Raw genomic sequence first — 17128 nt, 5'->3', positions numbered from 1 at the left:
TAGGTAACATTGCAACCTAGAAACAGGAGCAGGAGTAAATATTCAATCCTTTTGATCCTGTTTCAAAATCCAGTGCAATCATGGTTAATCTACTTCAAGTCCAGTTTCCTCCATATCCCATAATTCTCTGAGATTACTAATCTATCAATCTCACATCTTAGTTATAGCCCATGATGGAAAATCCAAAACCATCCAAGATAGACAATTCCCATGATTTGCAGTCTGTCTCAAAGGAATTCTTATGAATCCCTGCATGAGTGACTCCATAGGGCTGTGCTCCTATGTTCTGGATTCCCAAGCAAGAGAAGCAACCTCTCTGTCTGTCTTGTCAAGCCTCACTAAAACCTTATACCTTTCAGTGAGACTACATTTCATTATTCTAAACTCATGTGAATATAGACCTATTTTACTCAGCTTCTCATCATATGTCAACTTTCTCATCCCTGGAACCAATTTAATAAGCCTTCATAATTGCCAATTCCAATATCTTCCCTCCGCTGTGAGACCAAAACTGCACAAACTATTCCAGATGTGGCCTCAACAAACTCTTATCAAAGTGTTACAAAAGTTCTTTATTCTTGTACTCCAATCCCTTGCAATCAAGTCCAACATACCATTTGCCTTCCTAATTTTCTTGCTGTACAAGCATGCTAATTTTGTGTTCTGACTGAGTACAAAATCTCTCTGCACGTCAATATTTAAAAGTTTTGCATCTTTAAATAATATTCTGTTTTTCTTTTCTTGTGACTAAGGTGAATAGCCTCACATTTTGCCACATTATTGTCCATTTAACACATTTAATTTATATGTATCCCTTTGTAGCAACTTTTTGAATGAACATTTAGAGGACGCATCCATTTTGTATTGTCAGCAAACTTCGATACATTACTCTGTCTCCATACCCCAGTCCTTGAATATCAGTTGTAAATAGCTTAATCTCCAGCAATGATTGTTGTAGCACTTCTCTAGTTATAACCTGCCAATTTGAAAATGCTACTTTATCACTACTATACTATTTGTCTGTTAACCAGTCCTCCATCTATGCTAGCATATTACCCAAACTCCATAAACCCTGATGTATTAAACTTGTGTAGTTCTTTATGCCTTTTAGAAATTCAACTATATCTGTCTACATGTGCAGCAACATTCCCAAAAATATCTAAGCTTGTCAAATAGTTTCTTAAACTCTGTTAACTTTGTCTGATAGTTTTTCTAATGCATTTAAGACTTCCTTAACAAAAGATTCCCAAATTTTCATCATAACTGATGTTCGGCTATCAGGCCTGCAGTTCCCTGTTTTATCTGTTATTCCTGTTATTAACAATGGGTTTTATTTGATGATTATTGTTTACGACTGCACTTAATTCAAGGTAAAATGGTGTTGTAAATACCGACATATAATGTGTGTCTGAGCAGAACCTGGGCGGCTTGGTTACTGTGGGACTGCAAGGTCCAGGGTACTAGTTACCAAAGGCAAGGCGTAAAATGTTCACAACTAAAACAAAGCAAAAACAAGTCGGCTAACTGTTGTTACAACCAAGTGAGGAGAGGTCATGGGTTCCTGTCTTTATTTTCAACTCCCTCTTGATCAGATGCAGCAAATCCTTTTATTCTAACCCTTTTTAACACATTAGAATTTATTGATTTGGGCTAACTCGATCAAAAATGAATGAGAGCCAATTCCAAAGCTTTACTGAGTGAAAGCGATTGTTATTTAATTACCTGAAAACTGTGACAACAAACCATAGGTAATAAACTCTCGAAGTTGCAGGAGACTGGTTATTTAATACAGACAGGAAGGGAAAGGCTGTTGGGGTTTACAATTTTTCCACAAGTCATTGAGTTGCAAGAGTGAAACCTCAATCCCAACTATTTAGCTGCACTCCTTCCTAGGAGTGGCAAAGCTTGCAGGTACTTATGATATGGGGTGGCATGGTGGCTCAGTGGTTAGCACTGATTCCTCATAGGGTCAGGGAGCCAGGTTTAATTTCACCCTCAGGCGACTGTCAGTGTGGAATTTGCACATAGTCCCCGTGTCCGCGTGGGTTTCCTTCGGGTGCTCTGGTTTTCTCCCACTGTCCAAAGCTGTGCAGGTCAGGTGGATTAGCCATGCTAAATTGCCCATAATGGCCAGGGATGTGCAGATAGGTGAATAGCCATGGGAAATGCAGGTTGTAGAGTAGGGGCTAGGTCTGGGTGGGATGGTCTTCAGAAGATCATATGCAATATTTGCCTCCATATTATTTTGCTGCAAGAAAGTTTTAGTTCTGTTCCTGATCTTCACATTCTTTACTGTTCTTTTTCAATTGATCACATGTTATCAGAAGGTCACTGTGGACTCAATGGGCTGAATGCTCTGCTTCCATACTGTAGGGACTCTGTGGTTCTATGATGTCCCAACATCAGAGGTTTTTTCAAATTGTTTTTATTTCACCAGTACTGTTTACTATGATCGAGAGTGAGGGAGAGAGGAACTTTCTATATTCTTGCTTTATTCAGTACATGTTTTTAATCTCTCTGTTGCTCCAAACAAATTGAATTATGGTTTGTTTGTATATTTCCTGACTTGCTCAATGTCTTTTTCCAAACTAAACAGTGCAGATAACTTCACATATTGAAGATGAAAAACAATAATGCAAGTGCAAATAAAACAAAAAAAATGTATTTTTTTCTGAAACTTCACTAAGTTCCAGTACCTCTAGATTAGAAGTAGTAATTCCAAGGCAGGCAGTTTTTGTCAATTCCATGTGGGTTCTTGGGCTTGTGAGATGTTTGCAGCAGTTATTTTAAGTCAGCATGTCATTTTTTATTTAAAACTGTTTTGGTCTGTAAAAGTCTTGGATATTGAAAACAAATTATGAAAGTTGAATATTGATGGTCCATTTTCACCAGAGCCATAACAATAGATGTTTCATGTTTTTGAACAGAGGAGAGGGCTCTCAGAAAGACCAAAGAATACAGCTAGTCAAATCAGTGTAGAGGAGTGTGCTGCTTTCTGTGGACATTTTAAAAATGACCTTTCTAGGCCAGCATTTGTTCACATCCCAGTCACCCTGGAGAAAGTACTGGTGAGCTATCATCTTGAACCACTGCAGTTCATGTGATGCAGGTACACTTGCAATGTTGTTCGGAAGGGAGTTTGAGGATTTTGATCCAACATTAATGAAGGAACAGCAGTGTAGATCCAAGTAGAATGTTGGGTTTTGTGGAGGGGAAGTTGCAGATGGTTGTGGTCCCATGTGTCTTCTGCCCTTGTCCTTCGAGATAGTAGAGGTGGTTGTTTTGGAAGGTGCTTTTGAAGGAACTGTGATGAATGGCTCTTTGCATCTTGTTGATGGTCCATACTGCTGCCACTCAATGTCTTATAATCATATTTACCACACACATTCTTTACTATGAGCTGACTAATTGCGTTAGTGCTCAATAAATACAGTATTGCAAAATAACTTAAATTATCATTAGTTACTTCCAATAAATATTATCCAAGGAAGTCATCATGAAATGTTCTGCAAACTTCTCTATAAGATTGCTTTTGTAAATTAGCAAAACTACAGTTGAAACTAAATAGTAATGAAGACTGTCATCTTTGATAATGCTTTACATGTCAATTTGCTGTCGTTTCAGGCATTTGTAATTTGCCCTCGTGCTATCTGCCTCCAAGAAGCTTGCTTATGTTATGTCTCTAAAATTATAGGTCTTGTCTCCATTGTTACTTCTGCATTGAACCTGCTCTTATTTCTGTATAATGATAGTCATAACTGTTAATTGCTTTGTTTATTGCTGCGGCAAAGTAGTAGTGCAGCATAACTGTCTCTTGCTTCTAACAACCCGAATTTGTCTTTCATCATTAAAAATGTGGATTATCTTGGTCTTCTTGATTTGATAAAGAATTAGAGTGGTGTTGTTATGATCCCAAATTATGTCATCACTGGAAAGATCAGATCCCAGACTGAAATTTGCCTTGATAGATCTCATCTTGTATTTTTATTTTGGTCTTTCACTGAAATGCAAGCACCAAATGCTGCAGATTTTGTTAGTAGAGTTCATTGCACAGAAGAAATGAAGAAAGATATAGTAGAATAAACCAAGTCACTTACATATAACACAAGTTAAAAGATTTCAAAACATGTAAAAAAAATCCTGTTAACCTCAAATAACATCCCTTTACAGTGCTCAAATACCAGAGAGAAATCCTTTTTGTATCACACTTAGGGTTTGACTTAGCTTGCATTTAATTACCGGATTGTAACAATTTGATCACCTCTTCCTTAAATCTTTATACAATCGAGTTTAAGCTTTCTCAGCTTCAACTAACGCCTCCACGGTTGTAACCAAACATTTTGTGATTTGGAACTTGAAAGCTAAATTTGTATCACTGATGTAATGTATTGCTTACCAGTTCTAAACTGTCTATTTTCTTGAGGAGCAACTGTTTATCATCTTCAGGTAAAACCTCTGCAAAACTGAAACAAAAAAAGTATTCTTTAAGTCAGAAAGAAAATCCTGAGCCTTCTAACTGAAGCTTGTTTATTTTGTTAATTTGTAACACTTTCCTAAGCAAAATAAAACCTGTTACTCTCTTTTAAAAAAAAAACTTGCTCTCATGCAACCTTTCTAAAATAAATCACCATGGCTGCAGAAATATGTGCAAGATAACTATTAAACCACTTCATATTCATTGACTAAACATGGACAGTGTTAGTTCAAAATCCCAATTCTGAACTAAATGATTTTAAAATATGTACAAATTACACATACACTGTCATTTAAGGAAGGCAATATTTCAGGTCAGTCCTGGGTGGGTCCAAGTTATATACACCTGAGAAATGATCGTAAATAATAGCACAACATAAAATATACATTGGAAGGATAAACGTTAACTAGCTCACCTACATGTGACAAACCTTGCTGAACATAATGGTAAGATTCAATTTGCTTGGTACTGCTGGTTAGTCCAAAACAGATTTTATTTTCGGCCCACACTGTCTATTTTTATCAGTCAAATTATCACTGCGCGGGTGAGTCAAGGACATGTTTATATCTGTTTTCTTTGATGGAAAATCAATGATTAAGGGTTAAGAGTTGGTGAAGTAAAAGAGGACTAGTTGTGCCTTTTTTGTCAATAGCAAGAATTGAGAGGAGAAAAATGGGAAGAAGATGCCAAATGTAAAATGCTAAACTGTATTTTGTTTTGAAATATTCACGGTGACAGCTGCTTCTATCAAGAATGAAGTGAGGAATCAGTGACCAGAAAAGAGAAATTATTTGCCACATTACATGTTTGACAGATGGGAAGGCCAATATACACACACTGCTAAATAGGACGAGAAATACAGTTCTGTAGATCTATTGAAACAACAACTGTTTTATAACGCAGCCATTTTTTAGTTATTTTTCAGCATGCACTTAACATGAACAAACTCCTTAAAATAGTGTGACTTGATTGTATTTAATACTGATGTTATGCCGATACATCCTGGTGAATGACGACCTTTTGTCATTTAATTTCCACTGCCTTCCACACTGTTGCAAACCTTCTCTTTTGTTCTTTTCTTCCCTGCTACGTCCTTTCTCTTCCTCTGTACTGTTTTTGACATTCTGTTTTTTCTCACTTGAAAGATCTTGCCTGACCTGTCCTTATCTTCAGTTTTCAAGATCTAAAGCATATTCCATTACATAATGTTGCTTGTGTTGAAGCATGTTATATAGGTTTTCAACTAAATGTAATTGGTTACTTTTCTTAATGTGGAAATATTTATTAAATGTTTCTTTGTTTTAGATGAAACACCCAGTGCCACTCATATTGGAAAAGAAGTGGTAGAACCTATACCAGAATATACTGCTGAAGAAGAACGCACAGATAATCGGTTGTGGAGAACTGTTGTCATTGGGGAACAAGAACATAGGATTGACATGAAGGCTATTGAACCTTACCGAAGAGTTGTCTCTCATGGGGGTAAGTCAGTTCATCAAATCATTTGTGTTTATGATGTAAAATAAAACATAGAACTTAGATCTGTGATTTTATATTGTATTGTTTACTTGACTTGACTCCATTGTCATTTCTTGTGAAGTGAATTTTTTTTTAAAGTTCCATTAATGTAGGGCAGCAAGTTGACCTTCTGTTTTGCTTTCAAAATATGTCAACAGTTTGTTGTTCACTTCTTGTTCTACAGTACTTTAGCTTTCCACTCATCTATTTTAGACCAGGGCAATAAATCCCAAGACATTGTAAACACTAATGAGTATCCTTTGGCTTTGCTTAGTCAGTTAGTGGAAGTGAAAATGTCTTTCACCTGTATATGTTATAAATTGCAGAGGTACATGTGTGATTTGCACCAAGAATAGATCTACTGCTTCATTTGTTCCTGGTATTGGAATTATGCCATGAATTGCCACACACTCTCTGCATGGGTCTCTGCCACAATGTGATAAAATAGGTTCAAGCAACTTTATCCAGGAGATTAATTTTCAACTACAGACAGGGCAGAAGTCTAATTTAGGAGTAATAGAAGGTACATTGCTTCCAAAAACCGAAGACACAGGAGAAACTCAACAAGTCTGGCAATATGTTGTGACCTAGATAAGGATATTACTATTTTATTTTAGGTGTCATCTCTAAAACCTATGTTTGTAATATTGTTACTAAATGGTGGCCAGATGAAATAGTTATGAACTTAACTTTTTTCATAGTTCATAATTGCTCAACAAGTGTAAACATCATCTGACTATCTACCCTCTCAAGACTCTTCAGAAAATTGTATTGTTTCAAGAAGATCACTCCCTGTTTTTCTAAATTATAATGAATAAAAGCCTAACTTGTTTAGCCATCCTTGATAAGTCAACCCCTTAAATACACGGACCAAAATTGTGCACAGTACTTGTGATGCTGCCTCATCAACTCCATGTACAATTTTAATAAGACATCCCTATTTTAAACTCTCACCCTTTAGCAATAAAAGCCAAACTTCTTTTTACCTTTGTCATTACTTACTTCACCTGCATGCTTAGTTTTTGCACTTTATACACAAGAACAACCGAATCCCTCTGTTTTGCATCTGTTTGGAGTCTCTATTTTACTAACTGTCTGGCCATTTTTGATTCTTCTGACCATTTTTGATTCTTCTGACTAAAGTATATCACTTCTCCCTTTCTTACCTTAAACTCCATCTGCTACGTTTTTGCCCCTCACTCAACCTGTCTGTGTATCCTTGCAGATTCCTTGTGTTCTTATCACAAAATGCCCCTAAATATTTTTGTATCATTGGCAAATTTGGATGCATTAAACTTTGCCCCCTTCCTTCAAATCAGTTGAGACCTTGGACTGATCCTTCTGGCACTCCACTGTTTGTGTGTTTTCAACCTGTAAAAGGCCCATTAATCCACATTCTGTATTTTGTGTGTTAACTAGTCCTCAATCTATTCTAATAAATTACCCCATAAAACATAGAAACAAAACCAGGCTACTCAGCCCAGGAAGCTTGCTCCACCATTCAATGAGACCATGGTTACTCAGATAATCCTCAACTCTACTTGTCTACCGTTTCCCTTACTGATTAAAAATCTTTCCACTTCGGTCTTGAATATACCAAATGACCAGTCTTATCCGCACTCTGCGGTAAAGAATTCCATTGATTCACTACCCTCCGAGAAAAGGGATTCCTCCTCCTTTCTACCATAAGTATGTGACTCCTTATTCTGAGTTTGTGACTGTCTTTTGCTCTCCCACAAGAAGAAGCAACATTTCTGCATATATCCTGTCAAGTCCTTGAAAAGTCTTGTATGTTTCAATAAGGCTGTATCTCATTATTCTAAATTCCATGACTACAGGCCCAACCTGTTCAATCTCTCCTCTCAAGACAGTCCTCCATTTCTGGTCTATCCTTCCTTAGACAAGGGGTCCAAACCCATACGTAGTATTCCAGCTGTGGTATAACTAGTGCCTTATATAGTTTTAGCAAAACCCCCCTACTTTAATATTCCAGTTCCTTTGAAGTAAAGGCCAACATTCCTTTTGTCTTTCCTGTTATCTGGTGAACTTGGATGCTAGTTTCTTGTGATTCATAAACGAGGACTTGCAAATCTTTCTGTTCTATAACTTCTTGCAGTCATTCGCCATCTAAATGAAATTCAATTCTTCTGTTCTTCCTGCCAAAGTACATAAGCTCACATTTTCCTCCATTATGTTCCATCTGCCAAGCTTTTGCTCACTTACTTAAACTGTCTATATTCCTCTGCAGACTCTTTGTCAGCAGCTTGCCTTACCAATATTTTTGTGTCATCTGCAAATATGTGCATAGTACATTCACTTCCCTCATCCCACTCATTAATATATGGTCCAAGTATTTGTGGTCCTATCAATGATCTTGTGGCACTCCACCAGTCACAAGTTGCTATACTTAAATGAGCCGCTCATCTTAACTCTGTATCTTTTATTAGTTAACCAATCCTCTATCTACGCTGATACCACCTTCACTACCATGGCTCTTTCCTTATTAAATAACTTTATCAAACCCTTTCTGAAAATACAGAAAATATATTTTCTATTGCTTTCCCATTATCTATCCTGCTTGTAACTATTTTAAGGAACTTTAGCAACTTCATCAGGTATGATTTCTACTTCCTGATACAATGCTGACTCTGCTTTGTCATATAATGTATTTCTGAATCCTCTGCTGTTATCCCCAATACTGTGAGTTGCTATCTTGTGCAATAACCCTTTATGTGTCATTTTGTCAACTGCCTTCTGAAAATCCAAATATATTACACCTCCAGTTACTTTAATCAATTCTGCTTGTTGTACCCTCAGATAACTCTAGCAAGTTTATCAAGTGTAATTTCCCTTTCACAAAGCTACTTTGACTTTGTTTGATTGCATTAAGCTTTGCTAAATGTGCTGCTATTTTGTTCCTTAATTATAGATTCTGGCGTTTTTCCAGTCACAGATACTAGTCTTAACTGGCCTATCTATTTTAAGTGCTACTCCCTCCTTAAACAAGGGCATCACATTAGCTGTTCTCCAATCTGAGTTCTGGAATGTTTTGACTAATGCCTTCACTATGTCTGCAGCCACTTACTTTAAAAGCTATAATAATTGTAGTGCCCTTCCCATGCATCTTCATTATTTGATGATTTATATTTTGTCCAACAGTGAGACAAGTCTTTGGGGGCTTGTAGACGATTTGCACCAATGACTTCTTAGCTTTGCCATTCCTTATTTCAACCCAAACTAATTTCACATTATATCTCTATCAGTACTACCCACTGTGCTGTATACTAGACATAATATAATGTAGTGCCTCACTTCCTTTTAATTTTTGTCTATTAAGACTTTTGAATTGTGGATTGGAAGGGGTTACATTTCCATTGTTTTCTGCCTGAACATAAGTATACCTTGTTTCTACTGCTTGCTTGGACTTTTCATGGCACCAGTACAATGGCTTTATTTATTTTATTTCTCAGGATGTAGGTGAGACAAACAAGGTTGCTCCCATCTCTTGTTATATTAAGATGTTTTTAGTCAGTTTAGTCCTTGAACCTAAATAATCCATGGGTGACATTCTCAAAATGATGTTAGGCAATGATTTGCAGAATATGGATTGAATGACAAAAAAAGAAATAGTGATATATGTTCAGTTCAAAATGATATTTGACTTAGCAAAGAGTGTGGAGGTGATGGTACACTCATTTCATTGTTCTTTTCCATCTTGCTGGGAAAGGGATGTTATTCTAAACTAATTGTTACATTGCATCTTGCACATTAAAAGTAATAAGATGTTTTAAGGAACTTGACCGAAGCATCATAGAACAAATTTGTCATGGGGTCACCTAATGACATATTAGGTTAAGCCACTAAAAGCTTGATCAAAGAGACAGATTTTAAGGGTAGTCTTAAAGGTAGAGAAGTGGAGAGGTGCAGTAAGAATATTCTGGAGCTTGTGGCTATGGCAAATAAAGGCACATTCATCAGTAGTTGAGATGCTGTAACTGAAACTAAGGTTACTCAAGAAATTAGTTCTCCAAGGATAAAGTCAGAGGAGATTATAAAAAAAGGCCATTGGATGGATTTGGAAAATAAAGCTGAGAATTTTAAAATCAAGATGCTGTTGACAGGGAGTCACTGTCAAACTACACACAGATGACAGGAGAATGAAACTTAGTACAAGTTAAGACACAGTTAGCAGAGTTTTGGATGACTTCAAGTTTAGACAGGAGAGAATATGGGAGACCAGCCAGATGTACACTGGAATATTCAAGTTGGAGGTAACAAAGGTATGGAAAGTTTCAACAGCAAAAGAGCTGAGAAAGTATGAAATTGAGTGATAACAATAGCTTAGCAATGGAGAAAGTGAGGATTGCAGATGTTGGAGATCAGAGTCGACAAGTATGGTGCTGGAAAAGTACAGCCAGTCAGACAGCATCCAAGGAGCAGGAAAGTTGACATTTTGAGCATTAGCTCTTCATCAGGAATGGGGTGGGGGTGGAAGGGCAAGGGGGCTGAGAGATAAATGGGAGGGGATAGGGCTGGGGAAAAGTATCTGGGAATACGATATGTAGATGAAAGTGGCGGGGGGGTGATTGGTGATAGGTCAGAGTGGAAGGAGAGCAGATAGGTGGGAAGAGCAATGAGCAAGTAGGATATTTCAAGAGGGCAATACCGAATTGGAGGGTTGGATCTCTGATAAGGTAGGGGGAGGGGAAATAAGGAGACTGGTGAAATCGACATTTATATTGTGTGGTTGGAGGGTCCCAAGGCAGAAGATGAGGTGTTCTTCCTCTGGGTGGCTAGAGTTTGGCGGTGGAGGAGGCATAGGACTTGCATGTCCTTGGCAGAGTGAGAGGGGGAGTTGAAGTGTTCGGCCACAAGGCAGTGGGATTGGTTAGTGCATGTGTCCCAGGGACGTTCTCTGAAGCGTTCTCTGAAGCAAGTTGGCATCCTGTCTGCCCAATGTAGAGTAGACCACATTGAGAGCAATGGGCACTGTAGGTGATGTGTGTGGAGGTACTGGTAAATCTCTGTTGGCTGTGGAAGGATCATTTGGGCCCTAGGGTGGTGGGGGGAGGGGTGTTGGTTTTGGGCGCAGGTTTTGCACCTCTTAAGGTGGCAAAGGAAGGTGCCAGGAGTGAATGGTTGAGTTGGTCAAGGGAGTTGCTGAAGGAATGGTCTCGGCGGAACACAGATAGAGATGGGGAACAAAATATATCCCTGGTGATGGGCTCTGTATATATGTGGGGGAAATGGCGGAGGATGATGCAATGTATATGGAGGTTGGTGGAGTGGAAGGTGAGGACCAAGGGAGTTCTGTCCTTGTTGTGCTGGGATTTCAAGGTGGGTTTCAAGAGCCGTGGTGCGGGAAGTGGATGAGATGTGCTGGAGGGCATCATTGACCACGTGGGAGGGGAAATTGCAGTTCTTGAAGAAGGAGGCTACCTGGGATGTTCTCTGGTGGAATTGGTCCTCCTGGAAGCAGATATGGCAGAGGTGGAGGAATTGGGATTGGGGATAGCATTTTTACAGGAGGAAGGGTGGGAGGAGGTGTAGTCCAGGTAACTGAGAGTCTGTGGGTTTGTAGTAGATGTCCGTGTTGAGTTGGTCGCTGGAAATGGAAATGGAGATGGAGAGGTCCAGGAAGGGGAGGGGGGGTGTCCCAGATGGTCCAGGTGAACTTGTGGTCAGGGTGGAAAGTGTTTGTGATGTTACTCAACTGTCCAACCTCCTCGTGGGAGCATGAATACAGTCAGTGGTATAGTGGAGGAAAAGGAGTTGATGTAGCTGCAGAAGATGGACTGTTCAGTGTACCCAACAAAACAGCAGACATAGCTGGGGCCCATGCGCGTGCCCATGGCAGCCCCTTTGGTCTGGAGTAAGTGGGAGGATTTGAAGGAAAAATTGTTGAGGCCCCTGCAAAATGGAGCAGTTCAGTACTGTCTTCACAGTATTTGTTGATCTTTTTCATGTTATGATAATGAAGAGTCTACTTGGCTTTTTAATCAACAAATATTCTCATTAAGGTTTCATGGAAAATAGATTTATCACATAATGACATTTTTGTCCAGAAATTTAAAATTGTCTTCATTGCAACCTGATTCTTACTTTCCAAGCTGTCAGCTTTGCACACCTAACTTGATATTTTTAGCTGTTTCAGCCACATACCCTATTTTGTTTTGCTAGTTATAATACATTAAGATCAAAGTCATGGAAAATTTCCAATTTCTTGCTTTGACAGTGCAGTATCTTTATTTTAAATTAATTTGCATTTGTCAACATTTCTGAGAAAGTCTTATGAGAGTAAGCTGATTGTTGAGACTGCTTTGTGGATCCAGATAAGCTCTTTAAAAGTGTCAGCAAACTGGCCTAGGATTTAAAACACAGAATATCCTGAAAATTTATTTCTATTGGACTGGATGCATAGGTAGAGACAAGAAAGTGGACTAAGAAGTTAAGTGAGACAATGTTCACATGAAAAATATCACATTGCTGCTTCTATAACAAAAATTAAAATACTAGTCCTGATTTTTTGGAACATTAACAGACTTGGTATGCAAGAAGTATGATCCAGTGTTCCAATTTCTCTGTCTATAATGTCCTTCATACTTTACTGCATGTCCAATTAGAGTATGTTGCAAGGATTATGGTGGCTGCAATCTGACTTCGAAAGTTGATTAGTTGTTTGAAAGGACAGTTTTAAATCATTGACACAATAAACAGAAGCAAGAAAGCATAGAAAAACTGATTAAAAATTGCTGTCAGTGGGATTATACACGTGATTGTGCTGCATCACTTTCAGCTCTGAGTTTTTTGTTCTGTGAACACTTCTCTCAACTGGTGTAATCTCAGTGCAGTAACTGTTAATTAAACAAGTTACCATCATGGGTGTATTTTATAGACTACCATGACTTCAATCACTACAAGTTTTCTCCTATTAAAATGATATACTAGCCATTTTCATCTATTCAAATTTTGGAAATATTTCAGTATGTTCCTTTTGATGTCATATTTTCTTTTGGCAGTATTACTGTATAGGTTAGTGTCCTGCTCTGTCTTTTCAGTCTCTTATCCAGAAATGTAATAATGCAGGAATAGAGTTCTGTCTTTGAAACTGTTCCACCATTTAATTAGATAACAATTGATCTGTAACCCTTTAATAACTTTGTATGACAAAAATGTATAAATTGCTGTTCTTAACAGCTTTTTAGCACAGGGCATTACAGAATTCTGCTCTTCTTTGAGGGCAGAAATACATTCCGGTATTACCGGTTAACTGTTCTATTTTAATTTTATGCCTTGTTCTACTGTATTGGAATTGGACAAATTAACTGGCCCTTTCATGGAGCCAACACAGGCAAGACAGACAGAATAATCCCCTTCTGTGCTGTATCGTAAACCAATAAAATGATAATTCTAACGTTTCAGAAAAGTTCTTTTGTTTAAAGAGGGCTCTCCATTTAAATAAAAGCAAATAACTACAGATGTTGGAAACCTGAAATATAATCAGAAGGTGATGGGGATTTGGAGAGAGCAACAAACTTTATGCTTTAAGTCAAATATAACTTCTGTTCAAAAAGAAAAACCATTTTACATTTTCGTGCCTGGAGAAGTTGCCCTGCTACCAGATTAACAGCACCATTATTTCCCAATCTACGGGACAGTGAGGAGGATATAGATATTCATTCAGAAAATAGCAACTACTATTGATTGAGGCAGGGTGAAGGGAAGCCATAAAATTTATTTTAGAGCCTGTTTCAGAAGGATAATTACTGAGAAAATTTTAATTGTAATGTAGGTGATGGCTCGTCACACCATTTTCTGAAAAAGTCCTATCAGAAAAATTGAGCATCCTATCATACTCTTAAAATATTCAACACTGTAGCAGACATCAGTGAATGTCAAATGGTATAATCTAAACAAATCATGATCACAGATGATTGTGCTCAAGGAGTCAAGTGTTTGAAGGTGACAACAGCCTGTAAAATTTGAGAGTTCAGTCATACAGGCATCAAATAATCCTTCGGGTTATGATATAAACAAAAATAAACAAAGTTTTTTTTCTTTCCAGCAGCTTTCCTCAGCCCTTTATATTCAAATGACATGTCATTCTTCATTTTTATCATTCTCTGACACCAGTATGCCAGTTCTGCCGGGTGACCTCTATTCCCACTGTATCAGAGTGACTTTGTGCCATCTCTGGCACACCAACTCTGGAAAATCAAAACCAAGGATAACTCTGACAGAGGATCAGGAGGAGGGGAATGATAAGTAGTGGTTAGCACCATAAGTAATAATGCAACTGTGGCAACATTGGGAGAAATAAAAATGAAGTGAAATTCTTTTAAAAACATATAATGATACATTGAAAACTACCAATTCACCAAGGCTCCTAAGTCAGCACTTTCCAAACTTACGAACTCAACCTACCGGGAAGCCCATGGAGCAACAGAAGAATGGGAGCCCAAAGCCTATAAGTTTCCTCCAAGCCACATACCATCCTGACCTGAAACTATATCAATTGTCGTTTCATTGTTATTGAATCAAATATCTGGACCTCCCTCCCTAATGACCGTAGGCCATTGCTGTTAAGTGCCTGACCACTGAGAGCCTGATGCTGAATGCAGTATGGCCTGGGATAACAAATAAGGCTGACATGGCTTCCACTCCCTGCACCTCACCATCTGCAACAGCAGGGACCTCAACAAGCTGCAGACAAGAGTCATTACTGCCCAGGACTTGGTAGTTCCAACTATCAAGCTGTTGAGCTGATCAAAAAATCTAGATATCTTAGTAAGTTTTACAGTTAAATGGATAAGATGATTAAAGTGGTAAAATATGTGTTAAAAATGGTTTTAAAGAAAGGTGCTACCATCCCAATGTATATCTAAGAACTTTACAACCATAAGAAATAAGAACAAGATGGGCCATTCGGCCCCTCAAGCTTGTCCTGTGATTCAGTAGGATCATGGCTGATCCAACATTCCTGATGTAGATTTTCCTGCAATTTCCTCATGATACTTGATTTCCCTACTGATCAAGAATTTACTTACCTCAACCTTAAATATACACAAGGATTCTTCCCCTATAGCGCTCTGTGACAAGGAGTTCCAATGACACTCAATCTGCTGAGAGAAGAAATTCTTCCTCACCTCAGTCTCAAATTGGAGCCCCTTTCTTCTGAGACTATGCCCTCTGGTCTTTGACTGTCCCATGATGGGAAACTTTCTCTCAGCATTTTCTCTGTCATTAAGAATCCTATGTGTTTCAGTGAGATCACATCTCATTCTCTTAAACTGCATTGAATAGGTAAGGTCCCAATCTGTTTACCCTTTGCTGATATGACAGATCAAGAAAAATCCGCGTGACCCCTGTCTCTGAACTACTTCCAATTAAATTATATCTTTCTTTAAATAAAGTGATCAAAACTATTCATAGATGAGGTCTCACCAGCACCTTATACAGTTTCAATAAGACTTACCTACTATTATACTTCAAGAGGGGAGGTGATGGCGTAGTGGTATTATCGTTGGACTGTTGATCCAGAGACACAGATAATGTACTGGACATCTGGGTCCTTCACAGAAGGAATTTGCCACCCTTATCTGGTCTGGCCTACATGTGAACTTTGAGACCCACAACAATGTGGTTGACCCTTAACTGCCTTGTTGGCAGTTATGGATAGGCAATGAGTACTGCCTAGGCAGTGATGCCCTCATCCTGGAAATGAATAAAGAAAAAAAAACCTGGAAATAAGAGCCAGCATTCCATTAAATCTACCTGATTGCCTGCTACATCAGTGTGCTAGCTTTCTGTGTTTCATATACAAGTGCCATCATGCCCCTTTTGTGTTGCAGTTTTCTGAGTTGTTCACCATTTCCATAATATTTGTTTGTTTTGTGCTCCCCTCTAAGATGAGCAACTTCATAATTTCTCAGCTTCAATTCATTTGCCATCTTTTAGTCATCTTTTTGTCCCTTACTTAACCTATCAATATCTCTCTGTAAACTGTTTGTATCCTCGAGCAGCCTGTCTTTCCAACAACTTGTGTCATGATTGCTCACAGTCGAGCTTTTGACTCCACTTACATGATTTCCGTGATGTCAGTTGAAACTGCTTGTTGCTTCTCAAGAAAATAAATTTTAGTAATTGACGTACTTGGAGCACTGTGATTTCATTTCAGGACAGTTGACTTCAGTAGATAACTATAATATGTCAAGCAATGGCTGAACACTTTAAAATGTAGATTATTGGAAGTAAGTGCTAAGCACAGAGATGTATTATTTCTGACCGTGTTCTTCTTTCAAGTAATTACGCCATTACTATGACAATTTTCAGGAAAATCTAGGCCATTGGCTGTGGCAGCTTTATCCTTCATTGCTCTGATGGTACACTTTCTGTTATTTTTACTTGGCTTTAAGTTATGCAAATGTTTTGTGTTTCCATATGAAGACCAGCTGTTTTTCTTTAAGCCAATATTTTTAAAGAGCATGAATAGGATCAACACAGCTGATCTATGTTTTCCAACAACTGTTTTTATCCCTTGAACAAAGTGTGGATCAAGGTTGAGGAATTGATTTTTAAAACTTTACTTGCTGTTATAATGTAGTGAACACAGCTAATTTGAGCATAGCAAACTCCCAGAACATCAACGTGATAACAACTAGAGAATCTGTTTCTGTAATATTGAGTGAAAGATAAATATTGGCCAGGACACTAGGGATATCTCTACTGCTGTTCTTCAGAATAGTGCCATGGGATTTTCTGCATCCCCTCAAAAACACAGACAGGACTTGGGTTTACCACTTCATCTGCGATACAGCACTACCTCAGCACTGCAATGGAGTATCAACCCACAATCAGTACATATTTACCTTGAGTAAATAAGACTTTGAATGCAGACCTGCTTCAGAGGGGTAACAGATCTATATGTGAAGTTTGTGACTGCATGCATTTGGCATCATTGTGTTCTTTGGATAGCACACCACTAAAATATTTTAAAAGGCAAGTGGAAAACAGGTAATGTTTCTTTAATTTTCAGTTGAAGATCAGTAGAATCAAAGTACATGACCCAATTTTAGCTAAAAGAACTGCAGATGCTGAAAATCAGAAAAAGAAATAAAATTGCTTGAAAAGCTGAGC

At 38.1% G+C, this 17128-nt stretch overlaps 1 protein-coding gene across 6 annotated transcripts in view; it reads left to right on the top strand.

The window, feature by feature from the left end:
- The window catches only part of LOC140486271 (protein prune homolog 2-like), a 417027-nt gene that overhangs the window by 350850 nt on the left and 49049 nt on the right, over positions 1-17128 (top strand). For all 6 annotated transcript variants that reach the window (XM_072585194.1, XM_072585201.1, XM_072585229.1 and 3 more), the window contains one exon: positions 5780-5956. In XM_072585194.1, the coding sequence (XP_072441295.1) occupies positions 5780-5956 (177 nt within the window). The remainder of the gene's footprint in view (positions 1-5779; positions 5957-17128) is intronic.

This window comes from Chiloscyllium punctatum, chromosome 2, assembly GCF_047496795.1.
Source record: "Chiloscyllium punctatum isolate Juve2018m chromosome 2, sChiPun1.3, whole genome shotgun sequence".
Lineage (NCBI taxonomy): Eukaryota > Metazoa > Chordata > Chondrichthyes > Orectolobiformes > Hemiscylliidae > Chiloscyllium > Chiloscyllium punctatum.
Note: the sequence above shows the minus strand (reverse complement) of the source record. Positions and strands in the feature narration are given on the sequence as shown.